At 66.4% G+C, this 21319-nt stretch overlaps 2 protein-coding genes across 2 annotated transcripts in view; one reads left to right on the top strand and one right to left on the bottom strand.

Annotated features, from left to right (window-relative positions):
* The window catches only part of RAI1 (retinoic acid induced 1), a 40008-nt gene extending 31422 nt beyond the window's left edge, over positions 1–8586 (top strand). The window contains exons 2-5 of the mRNA XM_082490842.1: positions 723–6366; positions 7528–7621; positions 7957–8006; positions 8448–8586. Of these exons, the coding sequence (XP_082346968.1) occupies positions 739–6366; positions 7528–7621; positions 7957–8006; positions 8448–8462 (5787 nt within the window). The 5' untranslated portion in view covers positions 723–738 and the 3' untranslated portion in view covers positions 8463–8586. The remainder of the gene's footprint in view (positions 1–722; positions 6367–7527; positions 7622–7956; positions 8007–8447) is intronic.
* A 3286-nt stretch (positions 8587–11872) lies between these two features.
* On the bottom strand, positions 11873–21143 carry SREBF1 (sterol regulatory element binding transcription factor 1). Its single transcript, XM_082490381.1, has 19 exons — positions 20894–21143; positions 17995–18378; positions 17662–17831; positions 17452–17592; positions 17155–17373; positions 16949–17063; positions 16650–16861; positions 15998–16202; positions 15274–15458; positions 14515–14776; positions 14258–14424; positions 13984–14152; positions 13784–13892; positions 13598–13707; positions 13370–13502; positions 12998–13160; positions 12532–12717; positions 12330–12441; positions 11873–12121 (listed from the first exon to the last, which is right to left on the bottom strand). Exons 1-19 carry the CDS (start codon positions 20997–20999, stop codon positions 11898–11900), a joined length of 3372 nt encoding a protein of 1123 aa, XP_082346507.1. The 5' UTR covers positions 21000–21143; the 3' UTR covers positions 11873–11897.
* Positions 21144–21319: the final 176 nt, after the last annotated feature.

Genomic DNA, 21319 nt, shown 5'->3' with positions numbered 1-21319 from the left:
GGATGGGGAAGGCTCCCAGCAGCGGGGTCAGGAGGGCTGGCTGGGCACGCTGCAGGCAGGACCCGCACCCCAGCCACCCCCCAGCTCGCAGGCACCATGCTGTGAAACGGGGTGATGCGGCATGGAGCGATGCAAGGAGATGTGATAGAGGATGATGCAGGGCAATGCAACGCCAGCCGATGTGTTGTGGGGCGACATGATGTGATGCAGAGTGATGCGAGGTGACACAAAGCCAGCTGCTGCGATCTAGGGCAATACAGGGCGGTGCAATGCGAGGTGATGTGATGCAGCGTGATACAATGCAAGACGATGTGGTGCAGGGCAATGCAATGCAGGGCGATGCAATGCAAAGCGATCCAATGCAGGGCGATGCCATGCTGGGCGATGCCATGCTGGGAGATACGATGCAGGGTGATGCGATGCAGGGCGATGCCATGCTGGGCGACGCGATATTGGGCGATCCGATGCTGGGAGCTACGATGCAGGGCGATGCGATGCAGGGCGATGCAAGGTGATGCAGGACAATGCGAAGCGATGAATTGCCAGGTGCTGTGCTCCAGGGTGCCGGCGAGGCGATGCAGCGCCAGCGGGGCGACGCCACGGCGGGCGAGGCGATGCCCCCACGGCACACGCGACGCTGCCCCTCTCTGCGCGCGGCCGCGCTCCCCGACCCGCCACGGTGGCGATGCTTCATTTGAATTCTCGCCTCTCTCTCTTCGCAGATAACGAGCCCGCGCCATGCAGTCCTTTCGAGAAAGGTGTGGTTTCCATGGCAACCAGCAGAGCTACCAGCCGACTTCACAAGATACATCACGCCTGGAGAATTACAGGCATCAAAGTCAGGCAGGGCCGAACTGCGAGCGGCAGAGGCTGGTGGCGAAGGAGTACTACAGTCAGCAGCAACTGCCGTACTCGGGCTATGAGAACAGCGCCGTGGAGAAATACCACCGGGGAAACAAGCAATTAGCGGGGCAGCAGCTGCAAGGCAGGCCGGCCTTTTCCAATTACACCGTGCAGGAGAACAGCCCCTACCCAGCCCGTTATTCAGGGGACGAGAGCTTGCAGGCGTGGGGTGGCCAGCCGCAGGCGCTGCCCGGTGGTGTGGCCAAGTATGAGGACAGCCTGATGAAGAAGACAGCGGCGTTGGCGGGCGGGCGGGCGTACCACGAGCCGGCGGCCGCCCCGCTGCCCTTCCGGACTCACTTCCAGCAGCAGCAGCCGCAGCAGCAGCAACAGCAGCAGCAGCCACAGCCGCAACAGCAGCAGCCACCCGCGCTCCCCTACCCCAAGCTGCAGCGGCAGAAGCTGCCGAATGATGTCTCCTCGCCCATGCCCTTCTCGCAGAGCCCCCACTTCGGGCAACACTCGCAGTCCTTCCCCGCCTCCTCCACCTACTCCTCGGTGCCAGGGGGCAGCCAGCCAGCACACACCTACAAGAGCTGCACGGCGCCCTCGGGGCAGCCGCCCCTGGAGCGGCCCCTGGGCAGCGCCGCCAGCCTGGCCCCCGGCCCCCGCGTGCCCAACCTGCACGGCTACCAGCCCAACCGCATTGGCTACGAGCAGCCCCCGCAGCCCCCGCCGCAGCCCCCACAGCCGCCGCCACAGCCCCCGCAGCCTCCTCAGCCCCCACAGCCACCGCAGCCCTTGCAAGGGCGGCATCATGCCCCAGAGACCCTCCACTACCAAAACCTGGCCAAGTACCAACATTACAACCAGCCAGGCCAGACCTACTGCCAGGGTGACGCGGCACCCGTCCGGACGCCGGAGCAGTACTACCAGACCTTCAGCCCCAGCGCCAGCCACTCGCCGGCTCGCTCCGTCGGCAGGTCCCCATCCTACAGCTCCACTCCCTCCCCGCTGATGCCCAACCTGGAGAACTTCCAGTACAGCCAGCAGCCGCTGAGCACTGGCGCCTTCCCGGCCGGCATCGCCGACCACAGCCATTTCATGCCACTGCTGAACCCTTCTCCCACCGATGGGACGAGCCCCGATGCACAATCCGGGAACTGCAAAAACTTGCAGAAGGAGAAGCTGCCCGAAAACCTGCTGTCGGACCTGAGCCTGCAGAGTCTGACGGCACTCACCTCGCAGGTGGAGAACATCTCCAACACCGTCCAGCAGCTGCTGCTCTCCAAAGCAGCCGTGCCCCAGAAAAAAGGCATCAAGAACCCGGCAAGGACCCCCGAGCAGCTCAAGGGGCAGCACTGCAGCCCTGAGAGTAGCACCTACTCGGCAGAGCAGGTGGGGACCCCACTGTCTGACCCACTCAGCACCCCCCAGTCCGTCCACGCTGAGACGCAGGATGCCGACTATCTCAGCGGGTCGGAGGACCAGCTGGAGAGGAGTTTCCTGTACTGCAACCAGAACCGCAGCCCTGCCCGTGTCAACAGCAACTCCAAGGCGAAGCCCGAGTCAGTGTCCACTTGCTCCGTGACTTCCCCGGATGACATGTCCACCAAATCGGACGACTCCTTCCAGAGCATCCATGCCAGCCTGCCCCTGGAGAGCTTCACCAAGTACGTGACCAATGAACGGGACTGTCCCCGGCTGCTCCTCAGCGCCCTGTCCCAGGAGGAGCTGGCTTCCGAGATCATCGTCCTGCAGGACGCCATCAGCGAGAAGGCAGACAAAGCCTGGGCCAACTCACCCATGCTCAGCAAGGAGGCCACCAAGTCACCCTTCCAGCTGGAGAACCACCGGCCCTGCCTGGACTCTATGGTGAAGGGCACCTGGCCCAGCCAGGGTGACTCCAGCACACTCACCGAGCCCCTCAAGATGGACAAGGCTTCAGAGGCCAGCACAGGGAAGGACTTTGGTGAGGAGGTGTATGAGGGTCCCCAGGTGGAGTTTGCAGCTGCCGAGAATAAGGACGCACTAAAGGATGCTGCCCCGCTGGCCTTCAACTCCAAGCCCAGCATCCCGGCGGCAACGTCGAGCGCGGGGGCCGCCAGCTACAGCTGCTACTCGAACACAACCACCAACTCGGTGGGGTCTGAGAATGCCATGGAGCACTTCGAGTGGCCAGAGGAGAGTCTGGGTGAGGCATGCCTGCGGTGGAAGGATCTGCAAGCCACCGACCTCCCCAAGGGCTTGTTCCCCAGCAAATTGGTGGGCTCCTGCAAGGAGAAAAAAAATGCCTGTGGCTTGGATCTCTGCGATGGCGAGCAGCCGGCCAAGAGCGAGTCGACCCAGGACTTTGGCCAGCAGGCAATGGAGGAGGAGGAGGAGGAGGAGACGCTGACCTACGATGAAGCGGCAAAGGCGGACAGCGAGAGGTGGCTGCAGGACACTAGGCACTGCTGCTCGACGGGGGACTTCAGCGAGATCCCCATCATCTCCTCACCGGAGCTAAAGGAGTCGGACCTGGAGGCGGAGGAGTACTCCTCGCTCTGTGAGCTGGCCGGCTCAGAGCAGAAGTCGGTGACGTATGATGCCTCGCCACCCAAGCCCCCGGAGATGCCCGCTGTGCTGTCCTCCAGTGAGGTGCCTGTGTCCGCCGAGGAGACTGTCAGCACAGTGGAAAAGGAGAGCTCGGCTCCAGCTGCGCGCCTCTCCGGCCAGTCCGTCATCCTGCTGGGCCCTGCTGTGGGCACAGAGACCAAGGTGAAGAGCTGGTTCAAGTCCTCCCTCCCCCACATCCAGCCTGAGGAGGAAAGTGGTGGAGGGGAGACGGCCCACGCAGAGGTGGCTGATGCCGAATCTGCCCCATCGGTCACGATGAAGCAGCAACTCACCCCTGAAAACACGCTGGGGAAGACAGAGCCCATCTCACGGGGCAAGACCCTCCGCAACAAGAGGGTCCACTGCCGGCTGCCAGAGGGGGACGGCCCTGGCAGCACCGTGCCAAGCCCCTTCGATGACCTGCCGGCAGCCAGCAGTGTGGCCAGCACCTGCCTTGGGCCAGATGGCCAGGTGGAGATACCAAGCAAGAACGCCCACAGCCAAACACCCCGTTTTCCAGCCGAGGGTCTGCCAGCGCGAATGTGCACCCGCTCCTTCACCGCCCTCGCCGAGCCCCGTGCCCCGGCCCCGCTGGAGGGGCTGAAGGCCCCTGCGCACCAGGAGAAGCTGGGGAAGAAGCCCGCCTGTGGCGTGAAGCAGCGGGTGGCTTTCAAAGCCAGGAAGCGCAGCAGCCGGCCAGCCCCCAAGGTGGTCCAAAACACCAGCGATGCCACCCTCCTGGTGCCCAGCTTGGTGGCAGCGGAGGAGGTGGTGGGGCCGACACCACCAGAGGGGGATGCGGTGGAGGTGGGGGAGAGGGACCAGCGGTCAATGATCCTGCGCTCACGGACAAAGACACAGGAGGTTTTCTACACCAAGAGGCGGCGGGGCAAGCGGGCAGCTGATGTCAGGCTGAAGAACTGCAAGGCGCCCAAGAAGCTCATCTCCAACAACCACCTCCCGCCCGCCTTCAAGCTGGCAGCCCCAGGCAGCCCCCACAAGGAGGGCAAGGTGGGTGCTCGGATGAAGCTGCCCAAAGCAGGGCCAGGTGTGGGTGGCAAGATGTCCGAGCGGCCCCTGCACTCGCTGAAGAGGAAGTCCACCTTCATGTCCCCCATCCCCGCCAAGAAGAGGAACCTGGTCCTGCGGAGCAACAGTGGCGGCGTGAAGGAGGAGAAGCCGGAGGCCCCTCCCAGCCTCTTCAAGAAGATGCCCGTGGCCAAGAAGGTGAAAGCCAAGCTGCCCCCCAAGAGCTCCGGCGAAGCTGTCCCAAAGCCCCCCCTGCCGAAGGAGGCCCCCGATGTCTGCATCAAGATCACCTCCCGGGCAGCCTTCCAGGAGGCTACCAAGACCAAAGTGCTTCCTCCCCGCAAAGGCCGTGGCCTCAAGCTGGAGGCCATCGTCCAGAAAATCACCTCGCCCAACCTGAAGAAGTTTGCCTGCAAACCGGCGGCCACAGCGGTAGCGGCCACGGTGGCTGCCTACGGCACCTCCCTGAGCCCAGTAGGGGCAGAGAGGGAGAGGGCGGTGAAGCACAGCGGGGTGGCCCCGATGGTGGGCGACATGCGGCTGCCCAAGCCGCCGGCAGCAGCACAGAAGGTGCCCACCATACCGATGGCTGAGCAGCTCTGCCGAAACCCCAACGGCCGAGCACCGAAGGGGAAGCTGGGTGGAGGGAAGAAGCTCTCCGCCGATGGCTGCCAAGGTGAGGCCTTTGCACCGGCCCCAGTGGTCCAGCCCAGCTCCACCATGGCAGCCAAGAGCCTGGGGCTCCTGCCCAAGAAGAGGAACCGCAAAGGCAAAGCGGCAGCACTGGGCATGGCCAAGGCACCCCTAGGCCCCACACCACCACTGCCGCACCCCCGGGAGCGTGCGGCCGGCCTGGGCGGCGGGGAGGAGGCACCGCGGGAGGGGAAGAAACCAAAGAGCGAGGAGAAGGAGGCGATGGGTGGTGAGGGCCCCCCTGAGGGACGCCCCACTGCCGGCCCAGCGCGGGGGCCGAAGCCGAGGGCCAACCACTCCAACTACAACGGCTACTCCAAGCGGCAGCGGAAGCGTCTGGCCCACGGCAAGGCCAAGGCGGTGCCAGCGCGGTGCAAGAGCCGCGGCAAGCGGCGGCGGCAAGCCCAGCAGGCCCCACTGCTGCACCCCGCCGAGCCCGAGATCCGGCTGAAGTACATCTCCTGCAAGCGGCTGCGGACGGACAGCCGGGCCCCCCCCTTCATCCCTTACGTCCGCGTGGAGCGGCGTGGCGAGTTCACCACCACCTGCACCGTCATCAACTCGCCCGGCGAGGAGGCCAGGCTGCAACGGGGACCGGCCGGGCCAGCGCCACGACCGCGGGCAGCCCTGCCCGCCTCCTCCACCATGCACATGGGGCCTGTGGTGTCGAAGGCGCTGAGTGCCGCCTGCCTGGTCTGCTGCCTGTGCCGCAACCCCGCCAACTACAAGGACCTGGGGGACCTCTGCGGGCCCTACTACCCCGAGGACTGCCTGCCCAAGAAGAAGTCGCGGCTGAAGGAGAAGGCACGGGCAGAGGGGCCAGGCGAGGATGCCATCCCGCCTGCCGCGGTCGAGCGGGCACCCCGAGGGACAGAGGGTGGCTGCGGTGCCGGCAGCAAGGCGGCGCGGCCGGAGGTTGCCGCCGAGGCGGCCAAGCAGAGCGCGCTGCGCTCCAGCCCGCGGGGCATGTTTCGTAGGCTGCAGAGCTGCTACTGCTGTGACGAGAGGACAGAGGGCGAGGAGGCGGCCGAAAAGCCCCGGCGGCACGAATGTCACAAGGCCGAGTCCCCGCCGCAGGAGCCGGCGGGCGACACGCAGGAGCACTGGCTGCACGAGGCCTGTGCCGTATGGACCGCTGGGGTTTTCCTGGTGGCGGGGAAGCTCTACGGGCTGCAGGAGGCCGTCAAGGTGGCTGCCGACCTGGTAAGAGCTCGGCCACCCTCCAAGCACGGCATGGCACCACAAGGCGGCATCTCCTGCCAGCCTCCTTCAGCCAAAGCCATTCCCGCGGCTGCGCCTCCGGCCGGGATGAAAATTAATAGGGTTGGCCCCGACGAGTTGCCCTGGCAGAGTGGGGCAGGTGTTGAGGTGCCATGAACCCCGCTGGCTTCCCATGAGATTTGTGCTGATGCGTCTCTGATAGCACCTAAAACCCCCTCTTTTAGGCGTAGAAGCATATTTATGTTGTGCTTTGGAAGGGCGGCAGGGCCCCCCCAACCTCCACTGGACCGTGGGGATGCTGAGCCTGGTGGCTCGTGTCCCCCAGCCCAGCCATGCATCGCAGGGGGTGGCTCGGAGCGGGACAGACGCAGCCTGGCGAATGCAGGATGAGAGATGAAAATGGGCGCGATGTGGCCTGATGCCACAGTGATGGGCAGCAGGGGAAGGGGAGCTGGAGGGAGGCGACAGCCCTGCGCTGCTCCTCTCCCAGAGCGAGAGGAGCACGGGCATGTCGAGTGAGCAAATAGGGAGGATGCTGCTGGGAGACCGCCAAGGGGACATTGGGTTTTTGTGCTGGGGAGAGGGAGGGGACAGCCACCCAGAAGAGGCCAGGCAGGGGTCTCCAGCAAGCCCCCCGGTACCAGGTTTGGGGCTGGATGTATTCCCAGGCATGCGGCATGGCTGTCCGGAAGCTGCTGCCTGCTCCCTACTCACACGGCGAGGCCGGGTGCTCCCATCCCTGCAGCACCCACTGGGGACGGGGCAGGAGATGGGGAACACCGCAGTCCTCCACCACCACTGCCACCAAGCCATGGCATGGCCCAGGCCATGTCCCTTCACCTCCACTCCTCCTGCCCCATGGAGGATGGCTGCGGGCTTGGTGCCATCCAGGGGAGAAGCCTCGTGTGTGACTGCAGATGGCCAAGTGAGAGGCACAGCGTCACCTGCAGTGCACCGGTGCAGGGGAAGGATGCTGCCCGGGGAGAGGCAGCGCAGGGCTGGAGAGGCGCGGGGACGCCGGCGGATTCCCCTCGCGGTCGGGGCCGTCGGGGGGTGCTTTGCTCCTGCAGTGGGCTCTGACGGGGTCTCTCTGTCTCTCCACATCTCTCCTTCCCTGCTCCGAATTCCCGGGTGTGTTTAAAGAAGTGCTCGAGCTGCCAGCAAGCGGGAGCCACCGTGGGCTGCTGCCAGAAGGGGTGTCCCCACACCTACCACTACGCGTGTGCCGTCGACACAGGTGAGCCTGGCTGTGGGGACAAGGGTGTGGAGACCCCCACCAGCACCCTGCAACCCAGCTGGCCGCAGGGCCAGCCACTCCACAACGCTGCAGCCCACCCAAGGCCAGGGTGGGCTCACGGCTTCCTGCCAGCGGGGATGGTGATGCCCCCTGCACCAGCGGTGCTGGTTGGTGTCCTGAGTTTGGCTGGCCTCAGCTAAACCCTTCATCCAAATGGTACAGCTCATCAGGATGGTGGTGGGAGGCTGTGGAGGATGCTGTGTCCCCCACTGCTCAGGGACAGCTGTCCCGCAGCACAGGGACTTCCCTGACATGGCCTTCTCCTCTCCTCACAGGTTGCTTATTAACCGAAGAGAGCTTCTCTCTGAAATGTCCCAAACATAAGGTAAGCCCAGAGCCCCCCGTACACCCCTCCAATGCCCTGCAGCCCCCTGGGGTGGGGGGACCTGCCTTCGGACCACGTCCCCACAGGGACACCCACAGCACACCCAGCCCCGCATGGCACAGGACATCGCGTGGGCACTGCGTCCCTGGGGGACACCAAGCCACCCAGGAGCCCTTTGCTGTGGGGGCAGGAGAGCGGGTGCCAGGTCTGGGACCCCCAGCCGGGCTACCCGGGGGTTTTACCCCCCATCCCTGAGCGCTGATGGGGGGGCGGGTGCTAATTGACTCCATCTCGGGTGGGCACCCACTTATTCGCGGGTGGGAAGAGCGGCTGCTGATGGGGACATCCCCACCAGCCTGGGGACCGGACCCAGTGGCCACCAATCCTCCCCCCGCAGCGGGACCACCGAGCTGACGCCCCCCCCCCTTCTTCTCCCTGCAGAGGCAGCCGGTGTAGCGCCCCGCGGGCATCGAGGGACCGGTGGAGGAGGCAGCGCCCCGGGAGCGGAGCGGGGCCGGGCCCGGCCGTACCGGCAGCCGCCCCGTCGCAGGTGGGCGCAGCGCTGCCGCCCCCTCCCCCGTCCCCCACTACCCCAGAGCCCGTTCCGGGCGGGCAGATCCAGCGCCGGGTTTTCCTCCCCCCCTCCCACCGCCCCACTCGCCGGGCCCCGCCAAAACCCGGCCTGGCCTTACGGGAGACGGAACGGGATCCCCCGGCCCGGGATCGCTGCACAGGGGGGAGGGGAGGGGGGGGGGGGGGGGGGGAATCGGGGCGGGGGCCGTGTACAAGGGGGTCCCGGCGATGTTGTCTTACTATGGGGCCGCCGGACTCCCCCGCCCCCCCCCCGCGGGTCCCGGCTCTCCATATCTCACACTGATCTGATCTGAGATGTTGCCTTCAGCAAACCTCACGGTGTCTGTCTGTATATACGTGCGGCGGAGAAAAAAGGAAAAAAAAAAAAAAAGACCAAAAAAAGGAGAAAAAAAAAAAAAAGGAGAAAAAAAAAAAAAAAGACAAACAACGGCCTGCTGTTTGAAACACCACTCTGCTTTTTCCGTTTTGTTCTTCCATCTCCTGGCTGCCCCCACCCCTGCCCACCCTGCCTGGCCCGGGCTGCCACCCCTGCACCGGGTGGCTGTGTCCCCACCGGGGTGGAGGGCGCTTGGCTGGGCTGGTGGGTGCTCACCGGGCTGCCCCAGCCCCGTTCCCTCCCTCCAAGCACCCCCGGCCCATTGCACCCACCACCCTCCCGTTCCATGGAGCGCTGGCGCTGCTGGGCCGGGGACACCTGGTCCTGCTCTCTGGGACCCCAAAAACCCACCCTTCTCTCTCTGCTCAGCCTCGCCAGCACCTCCACTGCAGCTCCTCTTGCTGGGGATGGGCTTTGCTCCCTGCACTTGTGTAATCCCCATGGCTCTGGGTGCAAACCCCGTGGCTCTGGGTGCAAACCCTGTGGCTTTGGGTGCTGAACCCCATTGCTCTGGGTGCTGAACCCCAGGGTTTTTTTCCTGGAGCAAGAGGGTGCCAGCAGCCCAGAAATGGCTTCCAACCTGCAACAGGGTCCTTGCCGGAGGAGGAGGAGGCACTTGCTTCCTCCCTCTGCATGGCCCTAGCTCTCCCCTTGCTGCCCTGCGTACTGGGTTCGCTCAGCTCCCTTGACTTTTCGATGGAGCTGAGGGGCTGCCCAGCACTGGGATCACCCCCCACCCGTGTCCCAGCAGGGTGCCCTGCATGAGTCCCCAATCTCTGCACCCCACAGCCTCACACCCTGGTACAGGTGGCAAATAACCAACCCGGGGTAATTCAACCCCAAATCCCATCCTAAAACCAGAGTCACCAGCCGCCTACCCACCTGCGAAGCATACTGCAAAGGGAGGGCACAGTGCTGGCCCCATGTGTCCATGTCGTCCCCCCCGACCCCACAGAGCCAGTGCCCTGTGTCCCCGCCGGCTGTCGTGTCCCCTCCGTCCCACCCAGCCCTCACCCTCAAGGTTTGCTGGCCACAAAATGTCTGTCGTTTCAGCAGCTTGCCTCGGACACGGGAGCGAAAAACACAAAAAAGGAGGAAAAAAAAAAAAAAAGAAAAAAGAAAAAAAAAGAGAAGAAATAATAAAAATAATTAATTTAATGAAAAAAAAAATATCCTGGTGTCCCTGGCAGTGTTGCCTGAAATCTGGCTATTTTTAGTGACATCTTGTACATATGACTGTAAAATGGTAAACCGTGTGTATTATATATTGCCTCATTATATAGTGTATATATATGTATACATATACATATATATAATATATATGAAGACTGTAAATGTTAAGACTAGTGTTCTTATTAGTATATTGCTTCACACTGAAGATTGTGTGTAACAAGCTGTTTCTAAAAGATGTTTATTTTCCTTAAGAGTAAAAAACAGGTCATTGCATTCAGAGCGTCAATAAAGATACAACGATTGTTTTGGAAGTACGTGGCGCCCTGCTCGTGGCCTCTCTTTCTCCCGGGAGGGGGGGGCTGCCTGGGGTCACCCCAGTCCCTGCCAGCCCCTGGCTGGCCCTTTGTCCCCTGGTGCCACCTGCACCAAGAGTGTCGCTTGTAGGACTGGACTGGGAGGGGATACTGCAGTGGGGCTGGGGTATGGGGGGGGGGGAAGCACCCCCGGCATATCTTGGGGTAAGGAGGGTGTTTTGGGGTCCCTTGGCACCCAGTGTCCCCATCCCTGCCACCCTTGTGTGTGTGTGTGTGTGTGTCCCTGATCCCATGCAGCCTGCAGGGACAAGGCAGGACCCACAGCCGGGGATGCCCAGCCAAAGGGGATACCCACGCGGGAGGGGGGGGTGTCCCTTGCCCCAGCCAGGCTCTGTGTGACCCCCACAACGTTCGGTCTCTGTTCCCACCCCCCATCCCAGTCCAGCACACACCGGTATAAATAATCAGCTTTAATTGTCTGTACAAAACTCTCCAGCTATGAAAATACCGTTTAAAAAGGCAAGGGGGGAAGGGGGGGGGCTGGGGCAGAGGTGTGTGGGGGGACTATGTACAAAAGGGGTGAAGCAAGGGGACAGGGGCACCCACCAGCCCCCCCAGGAGCCCCATGACATCCCTTCTCCGAAAGCGCTCAGGCCCAGCCGTGCCCGGGGGTGGTGGCAGCTCCTAACTGGGAGAACTGGTCAGTGCTGAGGGGGGAGGGGGGGGGGGGGTGGAGTGGGGCGGGAGAGGCTGGGTGAGGGGGGGGGTCCTCTCTTACCTGCCGTGGGCATGGCTGGGGAGGGGTCCCTTAGCCATCACCATAGGGCCAAACCTCCTCCCCCCCATAATGGGGGCAAAGCCGGGGCACCCCAAGCCCCCACCGGGGCAGCGGAACCCACGGGGCAGAAGTGGACAGGGACACCAGGAGAAGGGGGCGAGGACGGGCCCCCACCCTGTGCCAGGGCACTGGGGGTACAGGTGGCACTGGGGCCAGGCTGGCCAAGCAGCCCAGTGCCATGCAATACTGCGACAGTGTCACTAGAGGTCCCCACGCCCCATCACCCAAGCGGGCAGGGGAGAGGGACAGAGCCACGGAGGTGGCCGAGGCCACCCGGGATGCCCCACGCGTGGCTGTCCCACGCCGGGAACCTCCACACCCGTCGCCGGTGACACCGGACATCACCCTGCCCCTTCCCACCCACCCCATCACCTTAAAACCTGCTCCCAAACACCGTCCCGCAGAAGGGGCTCCCGTCCCTGGGGGGGAAACTGAGGCACGAGCCTCCCCACCACCCCCAGTCACCCCCCCCTTCCCCACGTCCCGGACCCACGGGGGTGGGGGGCTGGCAGGGGGGGCTGGCAGGGGGGGCTGGCAGTGTGTCCCACCAGCAGCACCACCACCACCACCACCACCACCACCTCCCCACTTCTCAGTTAGCCAGATGTGACGGTGGTGCCGCTGCCCAGCTTGATGATCATCTGCTGGCAGTCGTGCAGCGTCCGTTTGTCACCCAGCTTCTCCAGCGTGCGGGCGGCCTCGGCCAGCATGCCCACGCGCTGGCCCGGTCCCGAGAGGAAGCTGGGCGGGAGGTAGCAGCAGGCCAGCAGCAGGGCTTCGGCGTGCTCCCGCGGCGTCGGGTGGCTCTCCGGTTCACCGGCTGCACGAGCGAGGAGAGCAGATGTCAGCCCCAAGGGTGCCCCGAGAAGCCACCGCCCCTCCCTCGGGTGCTCCGGCATGGTGACGGGGCCATTCGCCCACCCCAGAGCAGGTGCCACCAGCAAAGCGTGGACCTGCACCCCACCACCCAACGCTGCTGGGGTGCTGCAGGTGGGGATGGGGGGGGGTTCTCCCACCCCGTGTCCCACCTGTTTTGCTGCCCTGCACCCCTCTCCTCCGCAGGCTGCGGTCCAGCAGCTGGTGGGTGCGCGTGGGGCTGGCGCGGGCCATGAGCCTGGCGGTGGCTTCGTGCAGGAACACCTGGAGATGCAGGGAGGGGATGACACAGCGAGCACGGCTGGGCGCAGGGGACAAGGGGGACTCATTGGGATGAGCAGTGGGGGGGCTCACCCGGCGCATGGCGGGGCGGAGGGTCTGGGCCAGGCGCCGCAGGCTGCTGAGGTCCTGCTGGAAGCCGCGGAGCTCGAGGGCGGACGCCTGGTAGAGGCAGCTGCGCTGCTGGCTGGCGCTCATCTGCTGCTGCCACAGGTTGGTGCGGGTGACGAGGAGCAGGTCACACAGCAGGAGCTGGACTGCCTAGTGTGGGGAGGGGGGGGGGGGGCAAGGGGAGCTGGGTGAGTGAGGGGCACGGACGGATAGACGGATGGGGTATGGGGGGGCCGAGGAGGTCCCTGGGGGCAGGCGTTGCTGCGCGGGACCCCCGCCGGGCTGCACGGCAGGGGCATTGCACTCCCAGTCTGACACATGCAATGCAACTACAATGCACCCCCGCGAGGGCCGGGGGCACCTCCCGCCAGGGCCGGGGGCTCCCCCCAGGCTTGGGTGGTCACCTCGCCCCCACCACCCCCCGGCTCACCTTGTCGATGGCGCCCTTGGGGGGGGTGCCGAGCTCCAGGCTCTCCCGCAGGCAGCCGCTGGCCTTCTCGCAGTGGCTCAGGCTGGCCTGGCTCCCATCCTGCTTGCTCAGCATGGCGCGGACGGCCCTGAAGGAGTGCAGGGCGGCGCGGGGCAGGGGCTTCCTGCAGGGGTTTTGGGGGGGGGGAACACAGTCACTGCACAGCCGTGCCCCCCCCTCCCCTCAGCGGACACAGGGCAGCACAGCCGCAGTGCTCTCAGCACTTTTGCAAGGGCTGTGTGAACCCAAAAAAGAAGGGGAGGCATGGGATGAGCTGTCAACCCCCGCCCCGTCCTGGTGTGTCCCCCCATCCCCGATGTCCCCAGCACTCACTCGGAGCTCTGCAGCGCTCGGGGCATGGTCTCCACCAGCGGGTAGAGGCGCTCGGCCCCCTCCTCGTCTCCCTGCAGCCAGTGAATAACTGTGCCAATGATGGCCGCCCACCACTTGGACACGGGGTCGGTGCCTGCAGGGCGGGAGGGGACACGGGAGTAGGGTGTCCACCAGCCTCGCGGTCCCCACACACGAAATGTCCCCAAGGGGAGGACACGCCGGCCTCACCTGTGACGGCTGCCAAGCCAGAGCTGATGGAGGGCGCGGGGCCGGGCACACCGCTGGCGTCAGAGCAGCCATTGAGGAGCTGGAGGTACTCCAAGGCATTGGAAAAGCGCCTGCCGGGAGAGGGACCGTGAGCGGGGCCGGCCCCACGCCAAGCGGAGGGAGCGGGGCGCCCACCCCGGCACTTACCCCTCTCCCTGGGCAGCGGGGCGGCCGGGCTCGGGCATGGCCACGCAGCAAAGAGCCTTCTCCAGAAGGTGCTCACGGAAGAGCTGGGTCACCTGCGCCAGTGGGTCCACTGCGGCACAGAGGGGTGGTGAGCCGGTGACAGAGGCATGGTGAGTTCCCCCCGAAACGAGGGGCTGGGGGCACCGGGCAGGGGGGGTTACCTGGGTTGCCGGCGGAGCTGTAGATGGTCTCTCTCGGGACACCCTTGACGGCCCAGTCGCCATCAACGAAGAAGCGGTGGCCCAAGGGGTGGCAGAGCCACTGCATGGCGGGGGGCACGGCCCCACCGTGGGACAGGGCCACGCGCCGGGCGCTGCAGAGGAAGGGGCGCTGCGTGGAGAGCGGGGAGGGTCAGGAGGGGACCCAAGATTGTCCTAGGGGACACATATACCTTCCCCCCCTGCCCCACCATGGAGGGGACTGCCCCACACTCACAGCCAAGAAGTGGAAGCAGCGGTGCAGGCTGGCCTTGACCCGCAGGGCAGCCGCCACGTAGATCTCGGCCAGGGCGGCCACGGAGACGGCGTCACCGGCGCACTCGGCCAGGTTGACGGCGCTCAGCGCCAGGTTGATGGCCAGCAGGTGCCCCCCAGCCTGCTTCCCTGTGGGGACAGGGATGGGGGGCTCAGGGGGGACTTGGGACGAAGGAGGTCCCACCCCTGAGCCCTCCCACCTGCCACATGGGGCCATACCGGCGAGGTGGAGCTGGTGCAGGCGGTGGTAGGTCATGGCGGCGTCGCGGGCGCTCTGACGGACGTGGGCAGGGGGCGGGGGGTCGGGGCGCAGCCCCCCGGCGCGGGCGGCCAGCCAGCGGCCCACCCAGAGGCGCTGGAGCAGGTGGCGCAGGAGGCTCCAGAGCAGGCTGCAGGCCAGGTCCCCGTGGGAGGCGGGCAGCGGCCGTCCCAGTGCCCCCAGTGCCGTCCGCAGGTGCTGGGCTCCCTGGGCAAAGTCCCCCTGCGCCCCCCGGGGAGGGTGGGTCAGCGTGGGGGGGCGGGGCCAGGCAGAGGGGGCAGGGCCATGCAGAGGGGGCGGGGCCAGGGGGGCTAACTGCAGGGGAGACAGGCAGATGGGGGCGGGGCCAGGCAGAGGGGGCGGGGTCAGGGTGTGGGGGGCTAACTGCAGGGGAGGCAGGCAGATGGGCAGGGCTACACCGAGTGGCAGAGGTGTAGGGGCGGGGCCAGGTGCCATTGATGGGCGGGGCTAGCCCAGGTGGAAGTGGTGGGTGGGGCTGGGGGAGGTGGGCGGGGCTACTCATGGTGCCTGGGTTTCAGGATCGGGGCAGGTGGGCGGAGCTAATGGCACTAGAAGGGGCGGGCACTGTGAAATGGGCGGGGCTAACCCAGAGCACAGGTGCTGGGACAGAGGACAGGTGGGGGCAAGGGGGGGGCGTGGTGAGGGTGGGTGGGGCAGATGACATCATGCAGGGTGTGGCAAGGGAGGGTGGGGCTTACCCGGTCGAGGTCAAGGTCAGCCTGCCGGCGGTGCCGCCAGAAGAGGACGGAGGGCTCGGAGTGGGGGCGGGTGACGGGCTCCCCGCAGACGAAGAGCCGCACCACCGCCCCCAGCACCAGCGCCGTGTTCAGCGCCCAGAAGGCCAGTGTGGGCCACAGCCACTGCGACCATCCCCACAGCTCCTCTGTGCGGGGAGGGGGGCTCAGTGTCACCTGCGCCCACCCCAGGGTCTCCCATCCCGGTGGCCTTCACCCCGTACCTACCCCAAAACCGCCACTCCAATGGTGTCCACCCCAGCATCCTCCACCCCGATCATCTCCCATCTTGGGCCTGCCCTGAGACCTCCTCCTGATGGCCTTCACTCCATGCCCATCATGACCACCTCCACTCTGATGTCTCCACCCCAACAGCCTCCCTTGCGACAGACTTCACCCCATGCCCACCCCAACAGCCTCCACCTGGGTGGCTCCTAACACACACCCACCCCAACATCCTGCACCCCGATGGTCTTCACCTTGACCACCTCTAGCCCATGCCCGCTCCAACAGCCTCCATCCCAATGGCCTTTGCCCCATGCCCACCCTGACAGCCTCCACTCCACACTGATCCCAACAGTCTCCATCCCAGTGGCCTCCACCCTGTACCCACACCAACAACCACCACCCTGACAGCCTCCATCCCAATGTCCTTCACCCCGAGCTCCTACCCCATGCCAGAACTTACCCATGGTGCCAGACTCAGCCATGATGCTCCTGCGGGGGCCAGCGGTGTCCGGGTTCCCCACTGGGGCCGGGGCACTGGAGCCCCGGAGGAGGGAGGCCAGGGGGTTGAAGGAGAGGCAGAGGAAGACGAAAGCGCAGAGGGCCATGCGGGAACGGTCCAGCATGCCCTGACTGCTGGGCGAGGGCGGCGGGCGCTCCTGCTTCACCTGCACGGGCAGAGCTGCTGTGATCATGGTGATGGGGAACAGGCATGGGATACAGGGCACGGGATACAGTACACAGGGCACGGTGATGGGGCACAGTGACGGGCTATAGGGCATGGGCTTGGGTGCGGGCATGGGGCACAGGGCATGGTGATGAGGCACAGGTATGGGATATAGGGCATGGAGTGCAGGGTACAAGGATGGGAGACAGAGCACATTTTGGGGTATAGAGCATAGGGCATGGGTGCAGCAGAAAACTGCACCCCAGAATGCCCCTGCACCTCTCTCTCCAGCCCCAAATCAGGTGAGGAGCTGCCTCAGAGAGCCAGACCAGGGCTCTCGGCTCCTTTCCCCATGCCGGCATCTGGCGCGCTTTGCTTTTGGCACCCCCAGCGTGATGGTGCCCCACTTGACGCTGGGGGATTCCCCCCTACAGCACCCCCCACACACCTTGCCATGGTCGCAGAGGGGGCTGTCAGGCTCCGAGTCGCTGCTGCTGTTGCTGCTGCCCCCGCTGAGCGAGAGCGGGCTGCTGTGGGACGGCGAGCCCACGTCTGAGGGCGGCGGCGTCAGCATCTCCATCACCTCCGCCTTCACCACCTCCATGGGGGCCTCCGCCTTGGTCCCCCCGCTGCAGGAGGCCACCAGGTCCTTCAGTGACTCTGAGGGGAGCAGAGTGGGCTGAGGGGCACTGGGGGGTACGGCAGCACTGGGGCTGACACCCCCTTGAGACCTGCCCTTCTACTCACGGTTCTTCTGCATGGCCATCTTCAGGCTGAGGTTCTCCTGCTTCAGCTTCTGGTTGCTCTGCTGCAGGAAGCGGATGTATTCGATCGCCTTCCTCAGGATCGCTGACTTGTTGAGCTGCCGGTGGGCAGGGATGGCTCAGCCCAAATGCCAGGCAAAGCCCCCCCCAACCTTGCCTGCCCCATCCTCACCACCCCCAGGCTCCCACCTTGGCCTCGGTGCCCACCACCAGGTCCTTGAGCTCCACAATCTTGTCATTGATGGAGGAGCGGTAGCGTTTCTCGATGGCGTTGTGTGCCGTACGCTTCTCCCCCCTGTTCTGCACCAGCGCCGGCTTCCCGCTGGGTGCCAGCCGGTTGATGGGCAGCTTCTCAGCATCCACCACCAGCGGCACCGTTGCCAGGATGGTCCCTCCACTCACCAGTGCCTGTGGGGATGCCGGGTGGCATCAGTGGGGGTCCCTGAGCATCCCTCCACCCCAGAGCTCCTTGGCGGGGGGACCTACCGGCACCTGCAGCGGGGTGGCAGAGCCGCTGGCACTGGTGGCCAGGGAGGCGATGCTGGAGGTCTTGGCACTGCCAGCATCCGTCTTGACGGCTGTCAGCAGCAGGGAGTCAGCCTTGATAAAATGGGGCTGCAGCAGGACCTGGAGGGCAGGGGGGAGTCAGGGGGCTGGGGGCAGTGGGACGCCCCCCTCCCCTGACCCTGGGCTTACCGGCACTGGTTGGATCTGGGGTGAGACGGGCTGGTTGGCGGGGGCAGCGGGGGCCAGGAGCTGCTGGGGTGCCACGCTCTGCACGGGGCCAGGCAGTGCCACGGGCTGGCCTGGCTGCGGGGTGGGCAGGGGGCTGGGCAGGGCCTGCCCTGCACCCCCGGGCTGCACGGCTGGGCATGGAGCAGAGGACAGCGTTACCGGACCCCCCAGCACCAGCCCACCCCGGGCAGCCCCATCCCACAGGGATGCATCCCCCGGCTCCAGCAAGAACCCCTCTGCAACAAACCCCCACTCAGGGAGCCCTGACCCCCTCCTGCACCCCCAAATCCTTACCGGAGAAGCTGTGCTGGTTCTGGTAGCCCACCAAGGGCTGGGGGCTGAACTGGCCAGGGGACGCAGGAACGAAGCTGGGGGCCAGCATCACGCCGGGCTGGGGCTGGCTGCTGGGCACGGCCGCCAGCTCCTCCTTGACACCCGGGGCTGGCGCTGGCAGGAGCGGGGCTGGGGGCTGCGAGGTGAAGGCCGCCATCCCGGGAGGCCCTGGGTAGCTGCTGCCGGTGGGGGCGGTGGGGGGAGTCTTGCTGGGCCCCAGGTAGGTGCCGAGGGTGCCCGGGTTAGGGGGGAGCCCCGGGGGCACAGCGCTGTCGGGGGCACCGAACGGCGAGTCAAACAGCCCCGAGAAGTCATTGTCCGTCGTGTTGATCAGCTGGAGCATGTCTGCAAAACAGCCCCCCGCCCTGTGCCATCAGTGGCTGTCCCAGCCCCATCCCATCAGTGGATGTCCCGCATCTCCCAAGGCGTCCCCGAAGCCCCAGGGGTCCCTCGGCTGGCCCCACGCCGCCCACCCCACAGTTCAGCACTTTGGGATCATATCCATAACCCAGGAGTGAAATTTCCCGAGAGCCCAGGAATCTGCTGTGCCCTCCTCTTCGCAGCCTCCGGCCACCCTGCAAGTGGGGAAACTGAGGCACGGCGCTTGCAACTAGGGTTGCCAGAGCCTCACCACCAGCACTCAGAGGTCTCCAGACCGGTGGCAGACTGGATCTCAGCCTGTTTGTGAGCTCAAGGCGGGTAGAGACTGGCTCGTGCCAGCTCCTTCAGTTATCCTGTGCTGGAAACCCCAACAGCCCCCAAAGCAGCCCCTGTATCAAGGGGAGGGGGTGCTCGGGCTGGGACAAGAGGGGTGGCACACCCGGGATGTCCCAGACCCCGGTGCCAGGCGTGCCTGCCCACGGCACCCCCCGGGAGGGCAGCTGGGCAAGCTCGGGGTTACACAGCCTCGAGGGTCTGCCCCACTCGGGGGTGCCCCGGGATGTCCCAGTGCCAGGCAGCGAGGAGGCACTGGGATATTTTAAAGCCATGTTCTCGCCTCCTCCCCACCGCCCTCCCCGCCGCTGCCCGCGCCAGGCCTGGAGCGAGGCCGGCGATGGGGTGATGCGACTCCGCCAATCGCCGCCCGCCGCCCCCAGACAGCCCCGCGGCCGAGCCAAGGTGAGCCCGGCAGCCGGTTACTCCCGGGCACCCTGCTGTAACCCGCCAGCGGTTACTCGGGGTCAGCTGCCGTTAACCCCTTCGCCTGGTGCCCCCTCGTCCCCCATGTCCAGCCCCACATCCATCCAGCCGGACACGACGCTCCTCACGCAGCCCAGAGGAGAAACCCCGTAAGGACCCAGGTCTTTACACAGTCCCATTCTCCCCCTGAAGACATCCAGCCCTCGTCTCCCCTCTCTGCGCAGGTGGGTTTCCTCCCAGGGGGGGCTCCAAACCTCCACCCCACCTGCTCAAGAGACCCCCAAGGCTTCCCCGTGGTCCAGGGGCAAGAGAGCAAAATCTGGCGGTGCAGAGAGAGGGTGCTCCCTCCTGGCCCCCCCTCCCTGCTGCCCAGCCCCAGGGGTGGGCATGGCTCTTCCAGCTGCCTGCACCCACCAGATATTTCTATCTGGTGGCACCTGCTGCCACCCACGCCATCAGCACGACACGGGCACCCGACAGTGCCACGGCTGCCCCCAGTCTGCCGATTTGGGCCATGGGAGTCCGTGGGGCAGAGCCACACGGCTGTAGGTCCTGGCAGGTCCTGGCACCCACATCCCTGGATGTGCATCCCACAGTCACCCCCCCGGATGGGCAGAGAGACGAGGGACAACCCAGGGACCGGTGGCAAACCCACAGCTCATGGAGTGTCAGGCCGTGGGGGAGAACCATGGGGCACAAGGTGGCCCGGATGGCCGTGATGCAAAGGAGCGTGGCAAAACCCCACGGGGGGACACCCTCACCCCTGGCCAAGGGCCAGGAAACCCAATTTTTGGCTAAAGCCATGGTAATGCTGCACCCAGCACCGGTACGACCTCGGTGCCATGGTGGTGGGGAGCGGGTCCCCTCGGCGGCATCCCCACCCCACGGACCCCCAGCTCGGCGGGGAGGCGGGTGCTGGCGGGTCCCACCCCCAGAGACGCTCCGCTCAGCCCCGGGGCCGGTGTAGAGCCTTCCCCCCACCCCCCCGCCATTCCCGGTTGGGTGGCTCGGGGAATCCAGGCGTCCTGGAGGGAATGACCGGGAGTAACCCCGCCGGTGACGTCACTAAGGGGGTGGGGCAAGAGACGACACGATGCTGCCGCCGGCGGGGGCCCCGTCGGGGCTGTCCCGGCACCGGCACCTCCAGCCCGGGGGGACCGGTGTCCTGCTCCCCCCACCTCCCCTCCGGGACTCCTCCCCGAACCCCCCCGCCATGAACCGGCCCCCGGTAACGGAGCCAGCCCGAACCGCCCGGCCCTGCACCGACACCGCGCTCCGGAGCGGCTCGGTGTGTTCCCCCACGCCGGGCCCGGCACCGAGCCCGGTGTCCCTCCGGCTGTGTCCCGGTGCGCCGGCCGTGCACCGAGCCCGGTTGCGCACCGAGTCCCGGTTATGCACCAAACCCGCTCCCGCCGGCCATATACCGAGCCCCGGTTGTGCACCGAGCCCGCTGCCGCCCGCGGTCGTGTCCCGGTCGCCGGCTCCCTGACCGTGCACCGAGCACTGGTCTCCCCAGCCCCGGCCATGCACCGAGCCCGGTCCCGGCCATGCACCGCGTCCCGGTAGCGCGCCGACCCCAGCCCCCACGACCACGCACCGAGCCCCGGTTATGTCCCCAGCCCGGTCCCGGCCATGCACCGAGCCCCGGTTATGTCCCTATCCCGGTCCCGGCCGTGCACCGAGCCCGGTCCCGCTCGCCGCTGCCCGGGTCGGGACGCACCGTCGATGTCGCTGAGCAGGGCCGTGTCGATGTCGCTGGCCCCGGAGAGGCCGAGGGACGGGGCCAGCCCCTCCAGGGCCGCCTCGTCGAAGGCGAGGGCGCTCATCCCGGCGGCGGCGGCGGCTCCCGGGCTGCGGCGGCTCTTAGGAGCGGCGGGGCCGCCCGCCCGCGCCCGCCATGGCCGCGCTGGCCTGGGGAGAGGGAGGAAAGGGACGAACCGCCAAGTTGCTCCAGCGAACCGTGCCCAGACCTGCTACCGGGCAGGGGACGGAGGAAGGGAGGGGATGGAGGCGGACCCGCCGCCGCGTCCCGCCCCGCCGCCGCCTCCCCGCCCCGCACCGCCGCCGCCGGGACCCGCCGCCCCCGCTGCACCGCGCCGGGACCCCCCGCGGCTCCGGGAGGGGACCCCCGGCTGTACCGGGCAGG

Source organism: Vanellus vanellus (assembly GCF_965231255.1).
Source record: "Vanellus vanellus genome assembly, chromosome: 14".
Taxonomy (NCBI): Eukaryota; Metazoa; Chordata; class Aves; order Charadriiformes; family Charadriidae; genus Vanellus; species Vanellus vanellus.
Note: the sequence above shows the minus strand (reverse complement) of the source record. Positions and strands in the feature narration are given on the sequence as shown.

What these genes read in the sequence shown, in the direction of transcription:
- SREBF1 (XM_082490381.1), bottom strand. Translation starts at nt 20,999, where the DNA reads ATGAGCGCCCTCGCCTTCGACGAGGCGGCCCTGGAGGGGCTGGCCCCG. An exon ending in TGGTGGGCACCGAGGCCAAG is followed by an intron (nt 17,064 to 17,154) that starts GTGGGAGCCTGG and finishes GCCCACCGGCAG; the next exon opens with CTCAACAAGTCAGCGATCCT. An exon ending in CGAGCGCTGCAGAGCTCCGA is followed by an intron (nt 13,161 to 13,369) that starts GTGAGTGCTGGG and finishes AAACCCCTGCAG; the next exon opens with GAAGCCCCTGCCCCGCGCCG.